Raw genomic sequence first — 19265 nt, 5'->3', positions numbered from 1 at the left:
TTTTGTATTTGCATTTTAAATACAAGTATTTCAAATAAGTCACATCTCTGTCAATTATAAGCAGAGCTCGGCAGGGGTGAGCCATTTTGACGTCACTTATGTCAAGTGTAGATATTAATATAGATACACCTTAGAAAGAAATATTAAAATAAAACTTTATTAATTTTAATTAAACTAAAATGACAATGCCTTATGTACAAATAAACTTTAATAGTAGCATTTGGTCCATCCATATACATATTATTTGAAGAGATTTACTAAAAAAGCTTGCTATAAAATTCATTAGTTTTAATGGCGATGTAAAAGATCGTAGCGGAAAGGCAGTCTTAATGAAATAATTTATTTAGTTATTAAATTACACCACATATACCATCGAATGACAAGGCATGTCCATGTTGTGCAAACTCTGAAAACAGCTCACCCCCGCCGAGCTCTGCTTATAAGTACAAAAAAAATGTTCACAGTACAAATGGTCCTACTTTTCCGCACTTGTGTGGGACAGAGCACTATCCGTGCGTATGTCGAAAGTTTAAAGGGCCATATGTACTGTAAAACGTTGTACGATACACGTGCGAATAGATAAATCACAACTCGTGGGGATTTAAAACACTCCCTCCGGTCGTGTTTTAATTTAACACCACTAGTTTCGAATTTCCTCTTTTGCGCACTTGTAACGTAAATAACTAACCACCACCAGCATATATATATATGTATAGGCACCAGTGGCGGAGCGTCCATAGAACTCGATTCCCATCGGCTTGTCTGAAATTCAGGCTCTTGGGCTATTTTCTATAAACTTATGAAGAAAAGGAAAGGCAACTCAGCTACGGCTTGCTTACGACCAATCTAGATGCGCCGCCACTGTAGGCACACAAACAATTAGTTTGCGTTGTTTTATCACAGAGTTCCCATGGCCACCTCCTGTCTCCATCATCAGATCAGCTCTATGTCATCATAATATTGCATTGTCATCCGATTTACATGTGTATGCAAAATTTCGGTTCAATCGGAAATCGGGAAGCGGGTTAAATTTAGCTCTTTAGATATTAAAATTACAGTCAGATTGCAGAGTCTATTACCTAATCAGTGTAATATACCTGCCATTTTAGCACATAAACTGACAAATCGGGCAATTTAATATCTAGGAATTTGAAGCACAATTTTAAAGCATTTTGCTGGACTTACTTTAGTGTATAAAAGGCTTTAATGTTATATATTATCCCCATGTAATATTATTGCTCTTACCTTCACATGGCGACCCAGCCAGGCATTGTACCGTTTTCGCTACGCCAATAGCGACTTTATTGTAAAGTAAATATGGATTAGGAACAGTGTGCTAAGGGAAAAGTGTGGACTGAATGTAGATGTAGTGATAAAAAATTTAAAAAGGTATGTTGAGATGGTTTGGACATGTGGAAAGAATGAGTGAAAGAAGGCTAACAAAGAGAGTGTATAAGGGAGAATTAGAAGTGGGAGTTGGAAGGGGTAGACCTCGGCGGACTTTCTCTGATCAGATGGGGGAAATCCGGAAGAAAGGCCAAGTCAAGAGCACCATAAACCGGCGAGCATGTATGAGGAATGTTATGAAAGTGAAGGAAGCGAAAGAGGTATGTCAGGATCGTAGCAAGTGGAAATCCATGGTTTCTGCCTACCCCTCCGGGAAATAGGCGTGATTATATGAATGTATGTAAGTATGTAAATATCACACAAATCCACTCACATAGTACTCCAAACTCTTGTTCAAGTCATCATCGGTGACAAACTTGGTCTTGCTGAACTCCGGGTTCATCCCGCCGGCTTCGGTCATCAGCTGCATGATCTCGAGCTTGCCGGTCGCCTTGTAGTATACGCGGACGTAGTCGTCCATCTTCTTGCCTTAAAACACAAGACTTCAATTATGTAAACATATTATAACTTTTTTCATACCACTTCGGAACTGGAGGCTATAAACTCAACTCATACAAATGAATTCCCTCTGAATGCTGAATGAATTTCTTTAATGGAACATACAAAATATATACATCATCATCATCATCATCATCTCAGCCATAAGACGTCCACTGCTGAACATAGGCCTCCCCCTTTTTTGGGGGGTGAATGCCATAATCGCCACGCTTGGCAGGCGGGTTGGCGATCGCAGTCGAGTACACCGAATTTGAGGGACGCTGCTGCCCGTCCACCGGTGGTCTTGGACGTGGTTTAAGGACATACCCGGGTCAATATATACATAATTATAGTATATCCCCCTTATTCATAAACGTTTACTAAAGTTGAGAAGCCGATAATAATCGTTTGTCCCTTTCCGACGTATTAGTGTGATGGAAAGGGACAAACTATTATTATCGGCTTCTTAACTTTAATAAACGATTATGAATAAGGGGGTATGTGTATAGGGTCTATACATTGCATATAGTTCGTTTTTTTTACGTAATAAGTTACGGCAAATATGTAACAATTATGAATCTAATACGATCATTTATATTCTTCTGCTTTCATAAGTAATAGTTTTTGGATTTTAAAAAGCGTTTTTCAATTAAAAGACATGTCAAGATCGCTTACCTTCTTGCAAGTTCTTTCTAAAAGGCTTGCTACACGGTCGCCGACAAGCCTTCTAACCGTCTGACCTTGATCTGTCCTTGGTCAGTTTTGGTCAAATTTTGTTGGTAACAACTGTCTACACGGTCCGCGACCGGCCAAGGCCACGCTGTCTGGGGGCTTGTCGGCGACCGTGTAGCAAGCCTTTAATGCTAAAATAAACGAACTATAGGTTGCCACTCTAGGGATAAGTCAAATTTTTCTGCCCATATTTTTAAATAAGTAATCACTTTATCTGATACTGTAAATTTTAAGTTATCGAGGTGTGTGTGAATAAAGAGTATTCAATCTAAGAAATCGTGATAAAACCTAATATACCTTTAAAATCAAATTCCTTAAAATTTGAAATTATAATTTTAATGTAATTTCTGCACAGTTCTGTAATTTTTTTTATTAAGGTTCCGTACCCAAAGGGTAAAAACGGGACGCTATTACTAATACTCCACCGTCAGTCTGTCTGTCACCAGGCTGTATCTCATGATTCTCATGAACCGTAATAGCTAGACAGTTGAAATTTTCACAGATGTCGTATTTCTGTTGCTGCTATAACAACAAATACTAAAAACAGAATTAAAATAAATATTTTAGTGGGGTTCCCATACAGTTAACATGTTTTTTTTTGCCGTTTTTTGCATATTGGTATGGAACCCTTCGTGAGTACCACCAACCGAACCCAGGGCTTTTTGAGTGCAAACTTCAATAAACTAGGAGTACTCACAGATGTCATCAATCATCTCGGAGATGTAGACGGTAGATCTGTGCGCTGGCACTTTATCTTGCATTGTGTCTCCGCTGGCATCCATCCTGAAGTTACCCACCTGAAACCCATGGGAGGAGTATACTTTTTATTTATTATTATGAATGGGCTTACTCATGGCCACAGACTAGCCGAGGCGTATGGCTCCCTTACCTTCTGGGCGAGCTCGCTCCATCGTAGGCCACGTCTACTGGCTCCTCTACACGATTGGCCAACGCCGGGCACTCCAAGGGACGCAGCCATGCGGTAGAATGAGACAGCAGTATCACTTGCTCCCTCTAACGCATAAACGCGTCCCTTGGAGTGGCCGGTGTTGGCCCATCATGTAGAGGAGCCAGTAGACGTGGCCTACGATGGAGCGAGCTCGCCCAGAAGGTGCCTGTTCACTCTTGACTTGAAGGTTGCGGGGTTATAAGAACACGGAAATATAGACGCTGGCAAGGAATTCCATTCCTTGGCCGAGCGCAGCTTAATTCATTTTTATTTTTATCTTTATTGCACAAAAGAAAACATCGTACAAAAGGCGGACTTAAGGCATTATTTACCAGTCAACCTTAAGGCAAAGCAGAGAGAATGTGGAGTACATATATTTAATTGTTGTTATTTAAAATCAAATAATAAAAATTACCTTTGTAACTGATGTTCACAAATTATAATAATTAATTTATAAAATATGATTATTTTGTCAATTTATTCTGTGATAAAATATTATAGAAATTGATTCTATGTTAGTCCATAAACAAAAAAGAATTTTATAGTTGTTCGACTAGTGAAGTTACGGTATGGAAATTTACATTAAAAATCCACAAACATTTATATTATAATAGACTGATAAGAAATTTCCAACATGTAATGGATAAAACAGAGTTCTGTAAAACCTCAGACTTTTAAATATGTATCATGTATCTAACCAAGTTATAAAAACAAACTTAAGATGAAGTTACTACGCATACTAAGATGTTTAATTTGAAAATTCTGAAAGTATATTATCAAAACTACTTACATCAACTTTTTTCCACTTATCAACATTTTTAATCGCCTTATCCAGTTCCTCGAAGGTCGTCCGGCATACTGGAATGGATTTTACATGAGATTAAGATTAGAAATAATTAAAATTACAATTAAATAATCATAAATGAAATACGCACCCAAACACTTCAAGTTTTTAGGGTCTATTCTTGCTGATACTACAACAATGAACACTGCTAAAACTATTAATTGGCCACTTAATTTCATTTTAGTAATTAATGAGTAGATAAGTTAGGTAAAACGTTTAATTTCAGTGAAAAACCGATATAAATGCACTAAAATCGTTCAGACGTGTTAAAGGAAGTTTATCTTCTCAAGTCAAATACACGAACCTTTTTCCTATTGGTGGCTAACGACGGTAAACATTTTTTTCATAAAGGAAGACTCATGATTGGATGTCAAATTTAGATTATAACCCTAATAAATAACACGAACCACTTAGTAACTATAAAATGAGTCAATTTAATCTACTTTTTCATTTACTTGGGTTTAAATGTTATCATGCGTTCAAGTAAATACCACGCATCTTTATATTTGTAATCCTAAAAAAAATTAAGTATCAATTCTATAAAATGCGAATTAAATTCTATGGCATACCTATGTAAAACATATACTATTAAAATAATAGGAAACCCCTTTAAGGACTAATAATTAAACAATGACACTTATTATAAGTATACATGAACGCACCTTTCACCAACATAAAAAAAATGTCAATACAGTTTGTCATATTAGTCAGCCATGATTAGGAAGTGTAATCCAAATGCTATTCTATTTAAAGTAAATCTATACTAATTGAGCCTGCAATTAAAATATAGCATGATTAAAATATTAGCAGAATTATAAAAACATGCTACTTATTCAGTAACAGTTAAGATAATATTGTTAAATTAATACGATTTAGCCCGCTTTCTGCCTCCCCGGTCGCCCGTTCTCCGTTTTCCGCCCGCCGCTCCCCTCCTGCCAACCGACCCAAACTAAACCCACAGTTCGCGTTCTGTCTTAATGCGGGGAGGACGTATGCTATATGGAATGTATAATTTTTTTGTGCATATCAAATTGTTTAAAATCCTTAAAATACCTTAAGTTTCTTGATTATATTGACGAGAAGTGACTTTGCCGTGAGAATTGTGAAGAAAGAAGACTGTTTCGTGTAAAAATACAGGTAAGTGACTGGTTGTCAGATTGCGTCTTTTACTATTTTCAGCTTATTATGCTCTCTAGTAGTGTACATAATTGCTTTATTTCAATACAAATGATTATATTTCACTTAAGAACCAATTTTAAATACCATATTGACCAAGCATTTATCATCTACTATACCATACGTTACACCTAACTGTACGTATATAAATCGTGTAAAAGAGCAAATCAGCATAAATATCTTATTTAGGTTCAAAACTGTTGAGAGTGCGTTCATAATCTAAATTTCATAATGATAGCCCGCGCGCTCTCTACTAGACGACTTGGCAACGCGCGGTCCAGTTAAAATCAGTTGTTCAAAACTTAATTTTATAAACAAAAAAATGTTATTATCGTCAGACCGGCATTTCCCTTTGTTTTCCGTGTGAAAACGGCCCTTTGTCCCTCGATAGGGAGCGCTGGCGCGCTACGGTAGAGGATTTTCGACTCTAGAAAAGTGCCATAATACATTGATGATATACATTCATCGGTCGGCCGCGCTTCGCCGTCCGCTCGCGTCGTTTGCCTGCGCCTGTGTTCGTGCATATCTACGTGGAGGACGTCAGTGTGGTCGTGCGGTAGTTTGTTTATAGTCTTCGCCGATGTAAACCAGCCCGTGTTACTATCGGTGCAAGGTCTATAATCGAATGTGGGTCGGCGTCCTCGTCGTTGTTTGTCTATCGATCTCTGCGGTGGCCAATGGCACATGTTGGCGCGGTCCTGCGCGGCCGTGCCTCGCCCCGCAAGCGCTCCGGTGAAAGCCGGGCGAGCGCCCGATACACACACTTGCGTACTTACATCTTCATACACACTATCTTATCATAATCAGTTGCGTCGCTTCCCCTCCCCTCTTCACCCCTTTGTTCGCCCGCAGCCGACTAGATTTTAATTCTATTTCCAATAAGGCGTTCCAATAAGACACAAAGTAGTTATACATTTTATAATACAGTTCTAGTCATGAATGTTTTTCCGAGCGCTGCCTGTTTGCCGATCTCCGCGGCAAGGCGGGGGGAGGGAGCCAGAAATAGATGTGTGGATTGGAAACGGGCGACGTGGCAACGTCGCGCGCCCATTCTCGCTCAGTGTCGGTTCAAAATGGCGGCTGTGCGTGATCGATACCGTGGAATTTGCGTTAAAATGTACGAATCTGTGATGTATCTGGTTGTGGGTCGGCTCGAGCGTTGCCCTGGGATGACGGGGCGAGCGCTCCAAACCTGGCCTCGACTCCCGACTCGCACAAAGTACGTATCCTCAACCATATTGCGCCGACACTTTGTGCTACATAGGTAGCTATGGATATGCCTTGCATAGTCCGGGGGTTGCAATAACGATCGGTATACACCTATCGGCACATATCCATATCTGCCTCTATTCGATATCCTGAAACGCCTGTAAATGTCATATGGATATGAAATCTGGAATGCATTGACCACGTAGGTACTTTTTTTCAGAGCTACGATTACGTAATCGAAAATAGGCATGGTTTTCCTGGCATACGCAGTTTTTGTTAAATGTTAGCTTTAGTTTATCTCCGGGACTGACATTTATCTGTTAAAACATCCGGGATTATCTGTTAATACATCGAACCGTATCATTCGCGAGTTGCATCTGATAAATTAAAACAAAATGGCGGCTCTAGTAAATGTAAAATTAAGACGCAGTTGCGCACAGAATGTTGGCAACGTCGCGCCCTCTTGGTAATTGTGAGCAGTCACTTGTTCGATAAGAAATTTCAAGGCTATATATATAAGTTCAGTATCATCCGCTTGTAACAATGGATAAATTTAACATGGCCGATAAATTATGTTGTATTGCGAATTGCGATTGTAATGGTATTCATAATGAGATTCCAATATCGGATGAACGAGTCTTGATTGAGGCTAATGCCTCCGCGTCCCGAGATAAGTAGGTATTCTGTGTTTGTGTGCGTTCGTTTATCACGGCTACACAGACATAACAATATTGTCCTAGTCCGTTATAACATATAGATACTTGTATATGTATACTCAAGCTGTCCAATAACAGGGTTTACGTCACTTCTGTACGTGCTTGGCTTCTAGTTTGTGTATTAAATATTCATGGTTGTTAGTGTTGAGTTAAGAACATCGTTTGTTATGATCAGCTAATCTTTTGGTCCGATATTTGTAAAAAGTAGTCGCTCGTGTTGTTTCAAAGATTTTTTGTTTGAGTCTTACTTTGTTCAAGGACTGCCTTTTTTGGTTGTCGTTTTTTACCTCTCGTTCGGACTTCTAATTCGTTTATACTTTATGGTTTTAAGAACCTCGTCTATTATTAGGTTTAGGTTAACCGACTTTCTCTAAAGACATCGGACGTTTGGTTGCGATGTGCTTTTCTGAGCGCGAACTTGGTTGGTATAAAAAATGTTTCGCGTAAGGTCGTTTCCTTTCACTGTAATTTTTTAAATTATACTTTGCAATATTTTCCATGCCACGCAAAATTCAATTTAAGAGATCTTTAATTATAGATGATATTAGATCTTTAATTATAGAATTACAGATGTTATATACATGGACCCTGGAAAGGGTGTAGCAAAAAATTATGTCCCTTGCTGCAAGAAACTTATCTGATACAAATAGAATGTAAAACTGATTCAAGTTTTCTAACCCAAGCTAATAAAAAAGATCTATTCATTCTGCAATCTGCATTGATGATAAATTGATAACAAGCGATGTCAAGAACATTGCTGATAAATATTGATTGATACGTTAAATCTGTGTTGGGTTGAATCTCCTGATTGAGATAAAAATAAAATAAAAGTTAGCGTAATAGTACAAGAATCAAGCTACTCCAAAACTAAATAACCTGGTTTTTAGGGTTCCGTACCCAAAGGGTAAAACGGGACCCTATTACTAAGACTTCGCTGTCCGTCCGTCCGTCCGTCTGTCACCAGGCTGTATCTCACGAACCGTGATAGCTAGACAGTTGAAATTTTGACAGATGATGTATTTCTGTTGCCGCTATAACAACAAATACTAAAAACAGAATAAAATAAAGATTTAAATGGGGCTCCCATACAACAAACATGATTTTTGACCAAAGTTAAGCAACGTCGGGAGTGGTCAGTACTTGGATGGATGGGTGACCGTTTTCTATTTGCATTTTTTTCCCGTTTTTTTTTTGCTTTATGGTACGGAACCCTTCGTGCGCGAGTCCGACTCGCACTTGCCCGGTTTTTGTATTTGTAGATCTGGTACCAAGTGTATTCTGCAATGCAATGTTTGATAGATCATTGTATCCAAGTAAAAACAAATTAAAAATAATACAAAAAAGGCAAAAAAAAAACGGTCACCCATCCAAGTACTGACCCCGCCCGACGTTGCTTAACTTCGGTCAAAAATCACGTTTGTTGTATGGGAGCCCCACTTAAATCTTTATTTTATTCTGTTTTTAGTATTTGTTGTTATAGCGGCAACAGAAATACATCATCTGTGAAATTTCAACTGTCTAGCTATCACGGTTCGTGAGATACAGCCTGGTGACAGACGGACCGACAGCAGAGTCTTGGTAATAGGGTCCCGTCTTACCCTTTAGGTACGGAACCCTAACAAGTAGTCAGGTCATTCCACCAAATCGGGAGTCGTGGGAATCAAGGGAAGTCTTTGCCCAACAGTGGGATACTCAAATAAGGTAAAAAAATCTGGCCATTCAATAATTTTAAGTCAGTTCTTTATGTTTGGGATTTATAAGTCTAGTTTAAAATTAAGTGGTGATTTTGGTTATAATAATTTAAATAATCTTTAGCAGAAGTAACCGACTTCACAAAACAGTTTAAAATGTGTTAGATAGATAAATCATATTTGCTTGTTTTTGTAATAGCGCATACCTACTCTAAAATAATTACAATTAACCCAAATACTTAAAACACTTGGCATTGAAGAGTTCTGTCCAGGTCTTCATCAGTAGTTCAATTTCAGAATTTCACCAAATTGCTCCGTTTTAATGAAAATGCTTGATTTGTATATAAAACAAAAACTATCAGTAGATTTGAGGATTTCCCTTAGTTCCTCAAGGAATCCATTTATCATCACAACTGAATCATGACAAACATTATATAAAAACCGTACTTGCTCAACTAACTTAAAGAAGAAGACAAATCGTCAAACGTATAATACGTGTCGATGAAGAATTCGGTTCGTTTTGAGAGGCTACCGCGAAAACCGAAATTCGCAAATTGCTGGGATCTTTCTCTTTTACTCCAATGAAGGCGTAATTAGAGTGACAGAGAAAAATACCCGCAATTTGCGAACTTCTATTTTCGCGGTTATAGCCCTGATCTTAACAGTCCCACTTCACCAATGGGCGTTATTAAAAAAAGAATATGTCTATAATATTATATTGAAGATCTTAATATGTATTCATCTTTATATTCGTTTGTAATAAAAACATGTAATACTTATTGAGAAATAAATGAATCTAAATTTGGAATTCCCCCGATTCCATAATCACAACTGGATTTTGACAAAAATGGGACCAATATAGAAGTACAAACTGTACAAACAAATAAAATAATTTTACAATAGTTGGCGGAGTCCTAAGAGAACAGAAGGAATAAAAGACATCAATCAATACAAACAAACTATTTGATAAGCTAATTGCAATACTGAAGTCTGGTCTCTTCTTACTATATAAATCCTGACAAAAAATTTCCTGCCATGTTCATACATATTTACTAGGTTTTATAATTACAGAAAATACTCAACATTGAATTATATTATAAGCCACATCTCCTCACCTACAATCACACCTATATTTATTATATCTGCCAATTAGTTATTTTAGCATTTGCTTTGTTTAGCTATAATTTACTAATCACCATCTAATGAGCTGCTATATTTACTTTCCTTATTACATGCACTACCTGTATTAGAACTAAATGTATTTGTATTGTATTAACAAACATTTGCACAGTAGTTAGTTAACAAAATAAAGTATTGAAGGTAAACCTGGTTCATTTATTTAGCCGACCCTTGCCCTTTAACGATAGAATAGAATGCGCCGTATCTCACGTCACCTGGCACTGGCAGTGAGGCAGATAGTATTATCCAGTTTCGAATATATTAGTAACGTAAATTAACCTGTATACACGGTGTAACAAGAGGAAACCGAATAATTTTAACCACGCGTTTCCTGAGGTCAAAAGAAGGAAAAAATGTAATATGAGTTTAGGTCAATATCGCCAAAAAAAATGTTTTTGTATTGTTTTTTCAATTTTTTAAATATATTTGTACAAAAAAAATAAATGTTATTGGGAAACTTGTCACTTAAAATTGATTTTTACATTTTTTTTTTCGTAAAACCCACTTTTTGCAAAGTGTTACTTGTCACTTTTTGACATCTATCAATAAGGATATTTAGACTACGTCCCATAGCAGCAACATCACCATCAAAAAGGCCTTTTACACTATGTAACAATAAAAACTAATTTTTTTTAAATTAATATTATCTCTGAAATTAGGAGAATTTCAAAAAAGTTTATAGGACTTTTTTTCTCTAAATATGATCAGGAATACGCTGTTAAAATTATTCGGTTTTCTCATGTTACACCCGTGTATTGATTATTAACCAACAACGCAGATGCGTGTCTGTTAATTGCGATGTTGCAGTTATTAACCTTTCGATTTTCCTAGAGTATTTTGCTCTTCAGTTATCTGATTCTATCATCTTATTTTTCCCCTTGCGCCAGCTATCTGTTGTCAAGGCAACCCAACCCTCTGAAATAAACATAACATTCCCCGACCATCTTCATAAATAAGTCGTAATGGGTGATTCACACTGAGCATGAAAATGGAAAGATTTTGGCGGGAAAAGACGCTGCGCCCGGCCGTGCTCTCGATTGCAACTGTTGTATAATTTTAGAGAAAGGAGATTTGTTTTGGTCCAACACCTTCGTGGAGGTTCTTCGGTCGTGGCATTTCATATCGCGGCACGTCCGTTTCGCTCGCTATTATTCGGAGGCGTCGTTGCCGCTCCGCGTTGGAGCTCCGGGCTCGATTATTCGGTCAGGTCCGAGGTGGAGGCGCTGCGTGCAGTCAGTCGGCCGCGCAGCTTGGTGCGCGACGTTCGTCAGCGGAGCCCTCCGCTCGCGTCCCTCCTGTCCCGGGCCGGCGTTGCCGCGAGTGCGAGAGAGACGGCAGGCTGTTGAGAGAGCGAGAGACGCGAGACAGAGACGGCGCTATGGCAGTGTCGCAACCTCGCCCACCTGACCGTGTTGACGCCGCGCTCGAAAAAGTTGCGCCGTTGCGCTATTTGGAGGCGCACGAATATGCTCGCAAGCGTATCGTGACGCGTTATTATCGGCACCACTTGCCTTACAACAGTTTTTTAAGTTACAAAAGGGTATTTCGACAGAAGATTGAAGAATTGACGTAATCTCGCTCAGGATTGATCGGTATGTATTATTTTTGAGTGGTTTAGGACATCGTTTAGTGCCGCGTTCCCTTATCTCCATACATCCAGATAAATAGTCGCTTACATCTTATTGCCTCACTGAGTGTGCTCTTTAAATAGGCATAGGTTGGCTTTAATGCCCTCTGAATAAAATTCGCATTGATGTTCAGTCGAGCTATGTAATTGTTGGTATTTAGTCGCCATTTTCTACGTCGGTGACGAATACTGCCGCTCCGTCCCCGTTTTCACCGGCCCAATGCAAACCGGACTTTACTGCTTTAATCTGAAAGATGATTATCCTTATACAACATCAACTTATTCTTCAAAATGAGATCCGCTCGCTATGATTCACAGTGGAATAATAATAATAATAAGGTTTTCGTTGTTGCGTTCGTAAAGAAAAAGTCAAGACTTCCGGTTATTAAACCGAATACCAAAATGCAATTTGAATTAAGGCGGGAGTGGTCAAATTAATTTCCCTTTTCGTGCAAAACAATAATTAAATTCTTATTGAAAGTTATCTATCACATAATTAATAAATAGCTAGCTTTGCTGCATTTACTCCGGGATTATCGATTTGTGTACGTTTTTCGCTATAAATAAGTACGAGTTTGTAACGCTCATCGATGTACCTACGGACCGGTTTCTGAACGAAACTTGTGTGGGTGCCACGACTCGAGCAAGTACTTTGAATTGAAATTCCAAATCCAAATTCAAAACTGCTTGGGTAAAAGTTGTTCATCTTTGTCGGAATCTATTTCAGCACAATAGTTGTGTAATACGTTTATTTCATATTAACGTTAGTTCTGTGATGTGAAAAGCTTTGTCTATATTTGGAATACGCTACGCATCTTGTCATTACGTGAGTAAACGTCATGTGTTTAATTAAAATACGTGATCTTCGTCCTTCATAGTCCCAACATGGTACATTGGAGTAATCTAACCTTATAAGGAAAAGTTGCGCAATGATTTACTCTCAAAACTAAGTTTTGAAATCGTTTTGATTGTAATTTATTAAAAAAACGGGTCATGGCCTTGTATAAGTCACCTTGAGGATAACCGACGTTTTTTCCCGTATATATCTCCACGTGCTAAGCCACGCGGTAAGAAAACAAATAATATATTGTATTTTCATAAATGACCACGTTACTTAATCCGTATGAAAAACATAAGACATAACCTATGACATTTGAATTAGCGTATGTCGCAATAAGGCTTCAATCTTTCACTGAAAATGTCTACATGAAGTCCTAAATCAAAGTAATACATGATGCCTAAATCTGACATATTTATGTTTCATAGCGATTTAGTTGTATTTTACTATAATTCCATAGTTTTGACTGTATTTTGACAGCCCACATGTTAATCACATGTCAACTTATCATTATAATCTTATCTAACTATACCGCCATTAACAAAATGGGACTAGGTACAGACTTTGATCTTATTTTAGCCATTTGTATGGTAAATCTAAAGCTTAGTATTTTTTATAGTTTCTTTATTTGACTGTTAAAATTATTGTAACATGCAACTGCATATAATGCTGTCAAATCAATACTTAGATATAATAAATTACAAGAAAAGTATATTGTATTTACAAAGAAATCATTGCAGAGGTATACAATTTATAATCTTAACTTTATTTCTATTATCTAAATCTACACATCTAGTTACTTACATAACAGAAACAAGTTGAAAGTTGTGTTGCATAACTTCTAACTTGATACAAACTATGTAACGTCATGTAAGGGCAAATTTAATACAATACAAATATATCACACTTGAATAAAACTTGTAGTCAAAGAATTTAATTTCAGTACTATTAAATGTAATTTTAGTTTGTTGATGATTTCTCGTGAAATCCTGTAAAATTCTTCTTCCTTGTCATATCCTCATGGCTGAGGGACGTGCCGAATGTGGACACTTTTCACCAGTTCTCTCCAAGCCGCTCTGTCTTGGGCCCGGTGCAAGCTAGCCTGCAATGTGGTGTTTGTCTCTGACGTTATTCTGTCTGTCCTATATGTGGCCATACGTCTATCCCTATGCTGCTTTGCCATGCGGCCAGTAATAATGAATAAATGTACACAGTACTGCAATAAATCATTGTTATTCTTATAAAGAGCCTTTCCAGCCTAGTGAGCTTTTCCAGGCCTGTAAAATTACATCAGACTAACAATTTTTATCATATCTCATAGTCCCCCATTTCCCGTTGCTTACCTGCGATAGGTATGACAGCTGCGTACAAGGGGTATATCATAGTTAACATTGGAAGCGTCAAACTCTACCATAGGTTATGGCGTGCCGAAAATGCTAAAACATTTATAAAATATACAAACATTTATAAATTTTATAGACTACATAATATTGATACTCCAAGAGTGAACAGGCACCTTCTGGGCGAGCTCGCTCTATCGTAGGCCACGTCTACGCCTCGGCTAGTCTGTGGCCATGAGTAAGCCCATTCATAATTAAAAAAAAACTATACTTAAAGGAAAATTTCCTAGTAAAATCAGCAATGACATTAATTAGGTTGTGTGTGACACTATATATAGGTTATAGGTTATCGCGGGCTTGTTTTCCGCAACTCGACGTCTATTATTGCGCCTATTTTGCGTGATGGGATGGCTGCACTATTCCTGCCAACCCAACTCCACCAAGAAGCCTAGCAGACCCTTAATGTTGCCGACGACTTCTGGGAGAGACCCCGGTGAGCCGAGGTGTTGTGCCCGGTATTTTGCCACCCCTGGGCATTCGAGAATGACGTGGGCGGCTGTCTCCTCTGCCTCCATGCATGCTCTGCAGAGGGGGCTATCTGTAACACGTAGGGTTAATAGGTGTTTGTTAAATGAGGCGTGTCCAGTTATTGCCCCAGCTAAAAGCCGGAGCTGTGGTCTCTTCAGCTGTCAAAGCCTCCGCGACAGATTGGGGTTGAGTGTCGGGAGGGCTTCCTTCGCCTGCCTGCATGTGCCTAGGTTAGACCAATATTGCTGGTGTTTTACCTTGGTGTTGTGTCGCAGCGTGTTCCGGAGCCAGGCATATGGCAGAGGTAGGATTGGCTCAGGTCCTGCCACCTTCAGTTCCGAGCCTCCTCTCGCCAGGATGTCGGCTGCATCGTTACCTCGTGAGTTGCTGTGTCCTTTGATCCACTGCAGAGTTACGCCATTGGTGGTACATACCTCTGACAGAGCTTTGTGACATTCGTAAATTAGCCCTGAAGTGAAAGTAAAACTTTGTAGAGCTTGTAGTACTGACCGACTATCAGAGAGTATGCGGATGGGGTAGTCCATTGCTTCCCTTGAGACGATTGCGTGTGCTGCCATTATAATGCCCATACATTCCGCCTGGAAGACTGTGTTATGGGCACCAAGTGGTGTCGAGATGTGTATGTTTAGGTCCTCTGAGAAAACCCCAGCGCCAGTGCCTGACCTTGTTTTTGATCCGTCCGTGAAGATTCTCAGCTCCCTTGGGTTGAGTCCTTCATGGGGTTCTTCGTGTAATTGTATTTTGTATTTTTTGTCGAAGACGAACTGCTTGGGTATCCTGTCAGTCACCGCTTCTATAAGCGGTTCCTTACCTATGGCCTCGTAGAGGATTTCGGTGTGTGGCACCCTAGGCGGTCTCCAGAGATTAGATTTTTTGAGACGTACCGCCGCAGCCAGCGCTTCTTGTTGTATGAAGAGGTGCAGCGGCGGCAGGCCCAGTAAGGCTTCCAGGGCCGCGGTTGGTGTTGTCCTCATGCAGCCCGTTGTCGCCATACAGGCCAACCTCTGGAGTCGTTGTAGTCTAGCCTCAACAGTGGATAGTTTGGTGCGTGGCCACCATACTATCGCGCCGTAGCTTATTATTGGTCTTATCACTGCCTGGTAAAGCCATAGAGTTAGCCTAGGAGTTAATCCCCAGGTTCTACCCACCATTCTACGACATTGCCAGAACGCGACTGTAGCTTTATCAATTTTGCCATTTAGGTGATTACTCCAATTCAGTTTGTTGTCAAGTATTACCCCTAGAGACTTTACCTCTGCCGATAGTTGGAGTTCTGTATTGAACAGTTTGGGAAGGTGGTAGTTTCCCAAGTTGCGTTTGTTGGTGAACATTACCAGCTCCGTCTTGCGAGGATTGACTGTGAGTTCGTTGTTAACGCACCAGCGCTCCACGATGGCTAGTGCAGAGCGGGTAACATCGCATACCGTACCTGAGTGGTTGCCGCTTGTTAGTATCACTATGTCGTCAGCATAGCCGATTGTGTAATAGTGATTGTTGTTTAATGTTGTTATGAGGTCGTTCACCACTAGGTTCCATAGAAGTGGCGATAGAACTCCCCCTTGGGGGCATCCCTTTGCCACTACTGCCTGCTGTGTCTCGCCTGTCCCAAGTCTTATGATCCTCTGGCTCAACATGTTGTTTATCCATTTGGTCATGACTGTATTCGCACCATGTCTTACCAGTGCTGCTGCAATGCTGCTGAACCTAGTCCTGTCGAAGGCTCCTTCTATGTCTATAAAGGTTCCTAAGCACATGGACCTGTTTTTAAATCGCTACCTCAGTGACACTAGTTAATAATGTAAAACATGGAAGATATTTCGATGAGTTGAAATTTCTCCGCAGTCAAAATAAAAAGCCATTAAAAATGCCTTTATTTGAGTATGTCAGATGTCCCCTTGTTTCCATACCTAAGTATATAGTTTCTAACACAATAATGTAACGTTCCAGGTGATCGTGTGATGGCTCTCTGATCCACCATGATGAAGCGAACAGGCGTCCCGCGGCTGGCCCCGGATGAGCCTGCCCCGCTGTCTCAGTCACCTGCCCAGGTACGCTATTTATTTATTTTTATTTTATTTTCTTTATTGGGAAAAACAACAGACATAGGCAGATAATACAAAAAGAGGACATAGATTTATACATTAGTAAGTTCAACCTACATCCTGAGACAATTCCCACTATGATTTGTAAACCAAGGATATTTAAGTGGCATTGTCATCGGATTAGGTATAACAGGATAATAGATACTAAACTAATATTGGTAGACAGACGATAATAATAATCATTGTTCATCTACATCTATAGTTCGTTTTTTTAATCATTAGAAATAAGGTAAACAATCTTGATGTGTCTTTTAATTGAAAAACACATTTGAAATAAGTTACGGCAAATATGTAACAATTATGAATCTAATACGATCATTCATATTCTTTTTCGATGATTTTTAAAAAGCGTTTTTCAATTCAAAAGACATTTCAGGATCGCTTACAGTTAGACTGAGAAAAGTCTGCAGTGATTTAGATAGCCCATGCTGTGGAAGTGTTATTTTAAACGTCAATCTTCTCTGAAATTATGACGTATAAATAACACTTGCACTGCGTGGGCTATCAAAATCGCTGCAGACTTTTCTTGGTTTAACTCTAGCAGTACTGATAAATTCCGCTACTGGACGGTAGATGTCGACTACGTAATAACTCACGTTAGAAAACTGAGGTATAGAGTTACCCCCCTTTCTTTACTTATGGGTCAAACAGATCACTGTGTTACGTTCTTTCCTGTAGACATACACAAGAGTTAAGGGCTATAAAGGTTAATTTTCTTATTTAACCCTTACCCACGTAAAAAGGTCCTCCTTTTATTTACAGAACTATGATAAAATCATTACTTTCATGCCCACAAGCTGTTAACTATTGCCCACAGGAGAGAAAACTAGCGTGTTCGCGCGAACTGTACATTTTTCTCTCCTGTGGGCAATAGTTAACAGTTTGTGGGCAGGTAAGTAATGATTTTATCATAGTTCTGTAAATAAAAGGAGGACCTTTTTACGTGGGTAAGGGTTAAATAAGAAAATTAAACTTTATAGCCCTTAACTCTTGTGTATGTCTACAGGAAAGAACGTAACACAGTGACCTGTTTGACCCTTATACCGGGTGTGGCCTGTAATACGAGCTAATAATTAAAACATAGATTGTACTCCTCAAATGGTGACACTTGTTCAACAACATTTAAAAATTATGAAGAATTTAGTCTCCCTATTTTTCATACAAAATAAATATTATCTTCAATGGACGCGATCGCCACGCCATATCATTGTGATTGACGTTGCTTGTCACGCCTTTAAACATAACAAAATTCGCAATACATTGCGTCTTAGAATAAACTTTAAAGTATGTTAAAAATCAAACCACAAGTTATTTTTAAAAGTCGCTGAACAAATGTTGGTCAGTATGAAGAGTACAGCCTACAGTTTAATGTTTTGCTCGTATAACAGGCCACACCCGGTATTACTCGTATGTTATTAGTAAAATATTAAAATTAACATCTGTCAAGTGTCAATTAACTCCATTTAAATATAAGTTGGTCCCCCATTTCCCGTTGCTTACCTGCGATAGGTATGACAGCTGCGTACAAGGGGTATATCATAGTTAACGTTGGAAGCGTCAAACTCTACCATAGGGTATGGCGTGCCGAAAATGCTCATACACTCAAAATATACATTTACAGTACATATGGTCCTATTTTTCCGCACTAGTGCGTAAAATAGCACTTTTCGTGCGATGTCAAAAGTTTAAAGGGCCATATGTACTGTAAAACGTTGTACGATACACGTGCGAATAGATAATTCGCAACTCGTGTCGATTTAAAACACTCCCTTCGGTCGTGTTTTAATTTATCGCCACTCGTTTCGAATTTTCTCTTTTACGCACTTGTATCGTAAATAACTATATATAACTTTTTGATTTGGATTAGATTTGAGGCGTTCAGCTTACTTCAGAATTATTGGTAAAGCAGATTTAGTTCAAAGCAGTTCTTATACATTTCTGTGTACAGTCGACGTCAAAAATACGTATACACTTTTGCACCTTACGGCAAAATGGCTCCTTAAGCCAGTTGAGGGTAGATGAAAACACATGATCAAATAATGTAGGTTAAAGTCGGGTCGTTCAGGGACTGATCCAGGCGGTTTTGTATTTGGTTGGTTAACCAATAAATGTTATAACTACCCGAAAATGTACAAATTGTTTGTTTACTTTTATTTAAATACCTAAAGAAACAAACGATAGTTAGTCGCTATTACCTTGTATACACCTTTGAATTTCTTCGCAGATGTATGCAGGTTTCCTCACGATGTTTTTCGGTGTATGTGAAGTCCCCAATCCGCATTGGGCTAGCGTGGGGACTATAGCCCAAACCCTCTCGCGCATGAGAGGAGGCCTGTGCTCAGCAGTGGGACGTATATAGGCTGAAATGATGATGATGATGACCTTGTATAAGGCTTGCCATAAACACACTTTGATCAACAATAACCTCT

General features: G+C 38.9%; 2 protein-coding genes across 3 annotated transcripts in view; one reads left to right on the top strand and one right to left on the bottom strand.

Annotated features, from left to right (window-relative positions):
* LOC134677080 (protein seele) overlaps positions 1–4722 on the bottom strand; it is a 222735-nt gene extending 218013 nt beyond the window's left edge. For both annotated transcript variants that reach the window (XR_010099988.1, XM_063535528.1), the window contains exons 1-4: positions 4501–4722; positions 4356–4423; positions 3314–3413; positions 1721–1875 (exon numbers count right to left, since the gene is read on the bottom strand). Coding sequence is in view for 1 of the 2 variants with exons in the window: in XM_063535528.1 (XP_063391598.1) it covers positions 1721–1875; positions 3314–3413; positions 4356–4423; positions 4501–4588 (411 nt within the window). In the remaining variant the exon portion in view is untranslated. The remainder of the gene's footprint in view (positions 1–1720; positions 1876–3313; positions 3414–4355; positions 4424–4500) is intronic.
* Positions 4723–5358: 636 nt separating this feature from the next.
* The window catches only part of LOC134676790 (paired amphipathic helix protein Sin3a), a 70762-nt gene continuing 56855 nt past the window's right edge, over positions 5359–19265 (top strand). The window contains exons 1-2 of the mRNA XM_063535172.1: positions 5359–5546; positions 16682–16782. Coding sequence (XP_063391242.1) covers positions 16711–16782 — 72 coding nt within the window. The 5' untranslated portion in view covers positions 5359–5546; positions 16682–16710. The remainder of the gene's footprint in view (positions 5547–16681; positions 16783–19265) is intronic.

The sequence above is a fragment of the Cydia fagiglandana genome, chromosome 25, assembly GCF_963556715.1.
Source record: "Cydia fagiglandana chromosome 25, ilCydFagi1.1, whole genome shotgun sequence".
Lineage (NCBI taxonomy): Eukaryota > Metazoa > Arthropoda > Insecta > Lepidoptera > Tortricidae > Cydia > Cydia fagiglandana.
This window is presented reverse-complemented; position numbering and strand designations above follow the sequence as displayed.